Raw genomic sequence first — 8,805 nt, 5'->3', positions numbered from 1 at the left:
TTCCCCACGTTTCTTCTATTTAAACTACAGATAACTTTGGGAGTGTGGTGAAAATCACTTATTTTCTGAAGTACCTATCACAGTGAAGGAGAGGGGCATCTCAGAGGGATATCCCTCCCAGAGTCCTAGCTCACTACTCCTGTCTTTTTTACAGAGAGCTCATTGGAGTGACATTTCTTAATATGGCTCTTCTTCCCACGCCGCCTTTCCAACTCCCACCAAGTGATGGGGTAGGACTATGCAAACAGGGCATGTGCAACTAAGGACAGGCTAGCCATCTTGGGTGCAGAGAGAGCGAGCCCGGGGCCATCAGAAGAGTGTGTTCCAGATCTCTGAAGTGGTAGAGGCTGAGTGCAGACACACCAGCAGCTGGGGCATGGAGGGAGACTCGGACGGTGAGACAGTGACAGGCAGGCTTCCTGGTCCATGGAGGCAGAGGCCAAGTATCCACATGGCCGAGAGGCTAAGGACCTGAGAGAGACTTGGGTGCAGGCTGAGGAGAGGTGTTGCTGTGGGCTAAAGACCTTATTCCCTACTGTTCACTTCCCGACTAAACCCCCATCTGTGTGGCCAATGCAATGAATTCTTGAACCCAGAATGCAAGCAGAGTGCCCCGGGAGGAACTGTCTGGCTTGCCTGCTGGCAATAGGGAGACTGGAGGAGCTTAGATTTTACACCTCCCACCGCCACGCCATTTTCTGCCTCATCCGTTGTTCATCATGCTCACGTACCCTCCTGGGAAGTTTTGTGTATCGAACATAGTCCTCCAGGAACAGAAGGGCGCCTACCACATCGGCAGGCATCTCAGGTATCTTCTGGCTGTAAAAGAACAGTCTGGATCACATAACTGCTCTGTACAAAATACCTCCTCAGTCAAACCATTTGGCGGTGGGTGGGGGCGGGGACATTAAATCACCGACCACCTAAGAAAATCCAAGAAGCGCACTTTCTTGATTTAGACCAAGCCATGCTTGTGTCCCTGGTTCCCATGGAGTATCAACTCCTTGTATGCTCTGTGCTCTATCTGCAGCGCCTGGGATTGTGCCTGCCACATTCTTGTGGGATTGGTCCGATAAGTCCAGCATCTGATCCTCCTCCCTATGGGACCCTCCTACCCATGCACCATTCAGCCAACAACCCTGGCTCTGCTCTTGAACTAAACTCTCCCAAACCAAAGTGACTGCTGTTGAATTGATCTTGGCTCAGAGCGGCCTGATCAGAGTTGAACTGCTCCCTGTTGCTTCTGAGACTTTAGGGGAGCAGAGGAAAACAACAAATAAAATCAACAAAATTTGCCATTGAGTCCATGTGGACTCAGAATCCCTATAGTTTCCAAGGCTTTTGTAAATACGAGATCAGACAGCTTCACCTTCCCCTCGAATGAGGAGCAGCTGGTAGGTTTGAACACCAACGTGTGGAGAGTAGTCCAATGCTTACCCAGCAACGCCACCAGGGCTTCCTGATCCCACAGAGCAGCTGAACTGCGTGTGGATGTTGTGGTTACCAGCCCAGCACTGAACCCACAATGACGCCAGGGCTCAACGTATGACGTCTTCTCTTTGTGGAACCTGCATGTTTCATCATTTCAGAAGCTTTTAGGTATTAAAAACTTTCCACTTTATGTTCAAATTGCCACTTCCAAAGTTAGCAAAGACTTTCCTGGTGCTGTATCATTTCTCTGATGGATTTTTTGTTTTGAGCAGGTTTATGAGCGATAAGACAGTATATCCATACTTTGGACCTGTTGAGGGCCATCGGGTTTGGTACAGTGGAATGGCAGTGAAAAAGAGGAAGGCCCTCCATGAGACGGGTGGACACAGTGGCTGCGTCAGTGTTTCGTGGCCACTTGATGGCATTTAACAAGAGACTCCCAAAGTCCCCACTGCTCTCAGTCCTTCAATGTGTCACCCTAACTCCAAAACCACACTCACTGCCATCATGTCAACTGCGACTCACAGCAACCCTAGAGGGCACGGTGGAACTGGCCCCGCGGGTTTCCCAGACTGTAAATCTTCATGGAGTAGAAAGCCTCATGGCTTTCCTGAGGAGCATCTGGTAGATTTGAACTGCTGACCTTACAGTTAGCAGCCCAACAGGTAACCCTGTATACCTCAAGGCACCAAACCTACCCACTGCCATCGATTTAAGCTGACTCAGATGGACCTTATAGACCACAGAACTGCCCTGCAGGGTTTCTAATGCTGTACTCTGGAGGCAGCATGCCACAGCTTTCTCTCTTGGAGTGGCTGGTAGGTTTGAACTGCTGACCTTTAGGTGAGCTTTGGTGAGCCCTGGAGCCTCCAAGGCTCTTGTCTCTCAGGATCAAAGAGCTACTCCCTTGCAATGGGAAGAATCATGAATTCCCCGCTTCCCCAGGCACTGTCACTCCCATCAAGGCAGCCTTGCTTCAAAGAGCATGTTTCTTTTTTTCTCTAAATCATAAGCTGCAGTCAGAGTTCAGGAGGCGAGAGAAACGCTAGCCATCACAAACGGGGCTCCCTGCAAGGAGTCAGCATCAGCATGGGTGAAAGGCCACAGGCTGGGACCTTTCTGTGCTAGTTCTGCCTCATTACACACCAGGAGCTCAGGCACGGGCCAGGTGCTCACACACACCCATTCCCTCATCCCTCAGGCGGGATCCCTGCAGGCAGGACTGGACAGCCTTCCCTGGGGCTTAGCCTGGGCACAGTGGGGCGGGACACTACACTTGGGCCTCCAGGAATTCGTCCTTCAAGGTGACTCAGGCTGGGCCTTCCTTTGATGGCACTTTGTGAGGAGCTGCCCCCCGACTGGTTTGACGGAGAAGAGTACCCAGCCCCTTCCCCGCTGAAGGAGGGAGAGTAAGAGGGGTTTGGTGCTGGGGTGCAGGTGGCGGCCGCATGGAAGGGTGTCTTTCCATGGCACGACGGCGTACCTCGTGCACTGCTCCACGGTGGAGCGGATGAACTGGCCGAGCAGCGCCAGGAACTGGTCCGTGTACCGGGAATGAAACTGCTTTAGCAGAGTGAGCAGGCCCAGGACCAGCGGTGGCCAGTCGACCGGGTCTGCAGGCTTGCGACAGACCATTCCTGCAGGGGGGTGGGAAGGGGGGGTAAACAAAATTCAACACCAAATAAAGCAAACCCATTGCTGCAGAGCTGATTCTCCTTGGAGACACCCTGTCACACCGAATGGACCTGCTGCACAGGGTGTCTAAGACTGTCCATCCTTATGGGACCAGACAGCCTCATCTTTCTCCAACGGAGCCGTCGGTGGTGGGACTGACCCCCCGGGGCTGGCTGCTTGTATTGCTGGTCAGAGGATATAACAGTACAAGCACTTTGGTGTGGGGGTAAGATCTGGAAGTTTCTTATCAAGTGAAACTGGTCCGAGAGGCCACCAGGGCTCTCATTCTGGGTGTGTGTGACTTCTTGGTTGATATCGAATCTGCTGCCTACATGTTGCATTGAAGGGACATCAATTTCAGAGGCACAAAGAACTATAGTTTAGCAACATACCTTTGTAACTAAAAAAAAAAATCTGACACAGCATCCTACACATAGAGCTGTTTGGTTAGAAAGAATTTAGCATTATGTTTACTTACTGTGAAGAGAAACACCGTACAGTACCTAGGTTTTTGTTGTACTGCAGTTTTGGTAACTGGGCGATCAGAAATAGAAAGTTGACAATTGGAAAGTAAGGCAAGCGCTTTGTTGTGATGTAGATCTGGGGAGAGAAAAATGAAAAAATGAGCCAATTTTTTCAAATATCTCTTCTTCAAACTCCCCCCATTTCAGCCCAGGGATGATTTCTCGTCATTTGCTGCCTTCCAAGGATAAAAATGCCAGCATCACAATGACTTCTTCTAACAATGAACCTTTCTGGGAAGAGGAAAACCACCCCAGACCCAGACCACGGCCATCAAACGGATTTCACCTCACAGCGACATTCCAGGGCCCCGTGGACCGGCCCCGTGGCATTCTGAAGGCTGTGATCTTTACGGAAGCCGACTGTTGCGGCTTTCTCTTGTGCAGGGGCTGGTGGGTTTGAACTACCAACCAAGTGCTTTAACCATGGCACCATGAGGGACCCACGCTTCCCCCAAATGTCATTAATAAAGGGGAGTGGGTTGGGCAATACAGAGAGAGCAAAATCAAGTGCTTTCAAGGAGGGATGCTGGGATTGATGGGAGCGGGGAGGGGAGTAGGAGAGAGAGAGAGAGAGACAAAGAATAGATCATGTGGCAGGGCCTAGAAGCCCAGAAGCTGAAGGTAAGCGAGGACTGCTTCCCCTGGCCAAGTCATAGATCAGTCAGTCTCTACACCCAGCCAGCTCCACCCTCCCAGCTCCATTTTGATTCAATGGAGGGGGGGGGGGTAGCACAATGGTTAGAAACAGCATAGGCTGCCTGGCCCCTTCCTTCATTGGTGTGGGGCTTCAGGTAGGTTTTTAACTTCTGAGTTGTACCAGAAATCACTCACACTGACGCTGGGTCGATTCTGACTCACAGCGACTCTATAAAGGGTTTCCAAGACAGTAACTCTTTACAGAAGCAGAGAGCCTCATCTTTCTCCAGAGGAGTGATGAGTGGGTTTGAATCAGCAGCCTGATGCCTAACCCATGGTGTACATCTTCGGTCCCTCCTATGTCACAGAGCTGCTGTGAGGTTGAGACCATCCGTGGTCAGGGTGTAGCACAGGGTTTGGCACCAGAAGAAAGCACTCAGAAAGTATTAGCTGTTACTTAACACCATCCTCTTTTATCTGAAACCTGTCAGACTGCACACACTTCAGCAATTGAAAATATATCGATTTTAGGTTTCATAGGGGCTGGGGTGACACCCTATAGTCACAGCCATCAAGATTTTCCGCATCAAAGTATAGAAATAGAACGAGTAAATAAATAGCCTTCTCTTTGGCAGTATGGTCAGATTCCGCCACCAAATGAGATCTGCCATTAACTTCTGGAAGCCCATTCAGTCTGACTGAGATCGGTATTGCCAAGGAGGAAATCGCTTCGTGCACGAAGGATCAAGACTACCATCCCTGAAGTTCAAACATCAAACCCCGGACAGCCAGTGCCTTTCATGTTTCACACACTTTGGTGACCACTGCGTTGCTTGGTTGTCTCAAGTCCCTAGTCAGGGGACACCTGGGGAATGGAGCTGAGACGGCAGGACACTCGGTAGGAGAGGGGAGCTGGGACCTGATGCCAGGATCACCCACCGTCTGTCTGAGCCCCCGCCTGGTGCGCTTGCTCACTGGCTCCACCACTGCAGACGGACGTCTCCCAGTCACTGACCTTATTCAGCGGATTGTGGATGCCAGCGGCCTCCAGATAGGCTGTGATCTCATACAAGAGGGTGTTGTCTTCTTTGGGGTAAGGCAGTGAAGGGTCCTGATAGTGAGCTTCAATGTCTGCTAGGAGAGCCCTAAAGGAAGGGTGTCCCCACAAAAAAACAGTAGTAAACATCAGCAATTATTTACAAGCCAATGAGGCTATCTTTGGGGGCTGTGATTACCTTCTCTGGAAAATGAGGGTGGTGTCTTTCTAACTCTCCACCTCTGTGTCTGTGATGGGTTATACGTGGACCATTTGACCTCGAATCCTTGACCTTCCCGACCCACTGCCGCCTATCGTGACTCAGAGAGACCTTATTGGGTGAGCAGAGCTGCCCGCCAGGGTCCCAAGGTGGTAGTCGTCACAGAAGCAGGCTGCATCGTCTTTCTTCTAGGGAGCGGCTGGTGGGTTCGAACCATTGACCTTGAGGTTACCAGCCAAGTGTCTCACCCCTGTGCCACCAAGGGCTCTTATCTGACCTGTTTACATGATCTAGTTTGTCAATAAAGCACGTTAGTGAGCATGAAGCATGGATGGTTTACTTTAAATAAACCCAACCCAACCCACTGCCATCGAGTCTATTCCAACTCAAGAGCAACCCTGTCCAGCGTTTTCAGACTGTAAATCTCTTTGGGAATAGGTAGCCTCGTCTTTTTCCTGTGGACCAGCTGATGGGTTTGAACCTCCAACCTTGTGAGTAAGCAGCTCCTTTACCTTTGACTAGAAGGCTCAAATAAAAGCCAGCTACTGGTGAGGTGCAGGCCGGTGTTACAGGACCTGCAAGCTCACAGCGCTCCAGATGACTTAACACACTTCTAGGTAAGGAGAGGTTCAGTCCGAGAGAAAGCCCATTTGGATCTTGGGTAATAATTGCTTTCTGAGTAAGTAATTAACGCAATGTCTGATGTGTACTACCTGATGGATATATGTTGGCTAAATTGATAAAAATAAAATATATAAAAAAGAGGAAGATAGAAAATGAGACCAAGGAACAATCCGACTTTCAAAGATAAATCTGCTTCTCCACTGGAAAGAAGCCTAGAGAATTGGAGAGATCTCTTGTCCTACAAGAGCTTCTGAGAGTCGGTGCTCCTGAAGGTGGGGTGCTAGTTCATGCTGAATGATGCAGGCGCCTGGTACTCACTGATTGAGGTTCTCCAGAGCAGCTGCCAGATGCTTGGAGTCAAACCGACAGGAGTAGTTTAGTTCGTTTGCAATCTGCTGTCTCAGAATCTGCATCTGCCCAACCTGCGGACACACAGTGGTTGTTAGCTGGTGCACATCTACGCTGCCAAGTGACAGCACCAAGGCACACACCCGATGGCCACTTGCAAGGGGAAGCTCAATCGCTGTACAGAAAAGGCTAGGGGCTTCTTGGACTAGTCCCAGGGGTCACAGGAGCAAAACTGTCGTCTCTGGAAGGCACAAGGGAAGTGTGGAGAGACTCTTGTATGGCAGCTTCACAGGGGCCCAAGTCTAAGCATTTCCAAAGGGACCGTTCCCACTGGGTATGCATGCATAACGACTGTCTTTTATGAAGCTCTGTTGTTGCCGTGGTTGCTGTTTAAGGGTTAGCAGCTGCTGAGAAGACCTTCTTCCCACTTGTCCTCTTTGGGCCAATCCCAAGTCCACGGATGCCATCTCAGCCTTGTGTCCCCAAGTGTGAGTGCACATCTCAGGACTGTAGATTCGGCACTAATCTGGATGATATAATAGTCTAACAAGAATGTGTAAACTGTAACAAGGATGTGTATAATTTAACAAGAATGCCTAAATATAACAATAAGGACTCAGTCTACCCTGTCCCACAAACCTCTCTGGCCCCAGGAATTCCTTGCTTGATTCTAGGTACATTATGTCTAGACTACTCTCTGTCCAGGGTTCCCTGGGAAGTACCAATCCGGACATGGAAATAGAAAGGAAGTCAGTTCAAGAGCATATTGGACTTTACTCATCCATCACAGGCTCTCTCGTTGCCCACTGGCTGCCCTCCTTGAGGAAGCTCCTGGAGGTGAAGGAGCAGCTCATGCTGCCCAACATTTGCCTCGTTAGAGTCACTTGGCACGCCATCCTCTCTGCATGGCTTCTCTGGGGTCACACCATCCAATACAGTAGCCACCAGCCTCACGTGGCCACAAAGAACATTTTCTGTGTTGGGGAAAGTTCTTACGGACAAGCCGGCTCCAGATCAACCTTGGCTCAGGGATCCTGAGATACTGGTCTTTGGGAGCTTTAGTGAAGGCCACGGGCTCGGGCACCATCGCTGGCTCCTACTGAACTACCACCCGCCTGAAATGAATAACCCTCTGGAGAAGCTACTGGGCTGTAAGGCCCGGGCACCTTGGTGCTTTTGAGACTCTCAGAATACCACTGTCATCTCCCTCTTTGGAAACTAGACTCAGCTTGTCCCGCCAGAGGCCATTTTTGACACTTCCTGAGAGGTTTTCTGGCAATTAGAAACTGGGCCAAATAGGCACTCAAAACCCCACAAGGTCATGAGAAGGTGAAACTGATATAACAAGAAGGGACCTGGCAGAATCAAAGGCTCTTTGGATTATTTATTCATGCATTTAGCATGAAAAATGTTTTTTTGAAAATATTTTTTAAAATGGAAAATATGACATTCCAGACTTTAATTCTTACAGTATGTCCAACTTTAAATCATAAAAGTTTTCCACTGGAAAATCCATTCTACTAGGTTTTAATCTCCTATGTTTCATTGAGCTCTCTTATAGCAAAGGCCAATACTTTGGGCATATCAGGTGCTGCACAAAGGTTGCTGTACATCTTTGTAGCAGTTACATAATCTCCTGTCAACTTGAGCAAAGGGGTGGAGTTGAGCCTGCCAATGAGGTCATAGCCAATGAGGTCTTGGTGTGGGCATGGCTTCCTCCTAAGGAATCTGGAAACTCCTCCCTTCCTCCCTGGGGAAGGGACACACACACTCTCTCTGCAAAACATTCCTGTTGACAAGTCACATGGAGCCACGCCAATTGTGCCAGAGCCCTGGAGCTGGAGAAGCCACGTGGAGAACCACACCAGCACTGAGAGGCTTCCACCGCCACTGGATCCACAAGGCTTTCCACTCACTGGTCTGCGATCTTCCTGCATTTGGTGTCATTGCATGTGTTGAGTGAGTCTGAAGAGCAATCTATTGACTGGTATCGGGCATATGGGCTACTATCGAACTTATGGACTTGATCTGGTCTAGACTGTTTTCTTAATATATACTCTTTGATATAAAGCTCTTTCTTATACACACGAGTGTCAATGAATTTGTTTCTCTAGTCAACCAGGTGTTAATACAATCTTGATCATCAGATGCCAAGAGAAAGGCATCCAGGAGACCAGAGGGCCCGAGGGAGCCGCCAGTACAGTGGAGAAGGTGGATGATCAGCTTCTCAAAGGAAGTGAACTTCCACCCAGCAAGTTAACCACATTGCTCAATGTGGGAGTTACATAATCTGTTGACAGGTTGAGGAGTAA

At 49.5% G+C, this 8,805-nt stretch overlaps 1 protein-coding gene across 1 annotated transcript in view; it reads right to left on the bottom strand.

The window, feature by feature from the left end:
• WASHC5 (WASH complex subunit 5) overlaps positions 1 to 8,805 on the bottom strand; it is a 50,991-nt gene that overhangs the window by 1,585 nt on the left and 40,601 nt on the right. Inside the window, exons 24-28 of the mRNA XM_075549278.1 lie at positions 6,464 to 6,567; positions 5,281 to 5,410; positions 3,609 to 3,705; positions 2,915 to 3,068; positions 732 to 819 (exon numbers count right to left, since the gene is read on the bottom strand). Coding sequence (XP_075405393.1) covers positions 732 to 819; positions 2,915 to 3,068; positions 3,609 to 3,705; positions 5,281 to 5,410; positions 6,464 to 6,567 — 573 coding nt within the window. The remainder of the gene's footprint in view (positions 1 to 731; positions 820 to 2,914; positions 3,069 to 3,608; positions 3,706 to 5,280; positions 5,411 to 6,463; positions 6,568 to 8,805) is intronic.

Source organism: Tenrec ecaudatus, chromosome 5 (assembly GCF_050624435.1).
Source record: "Tenrec ecaudatus isolate mTenEca1 chromosome 5, mTenEca1.hap1, whole genome shotgun sequence".
Classification (NCBI taxonomy): domain Eukaryota; kingdom Metazoa; phylum Chordata; class Mammalia; order Afrosoricida; family Tenrecidae; genus Tenrec; species Tenrec ecaudatus.
This window is presented reverse-complemented; position numbering and strand designations above follow the sequence as displayed.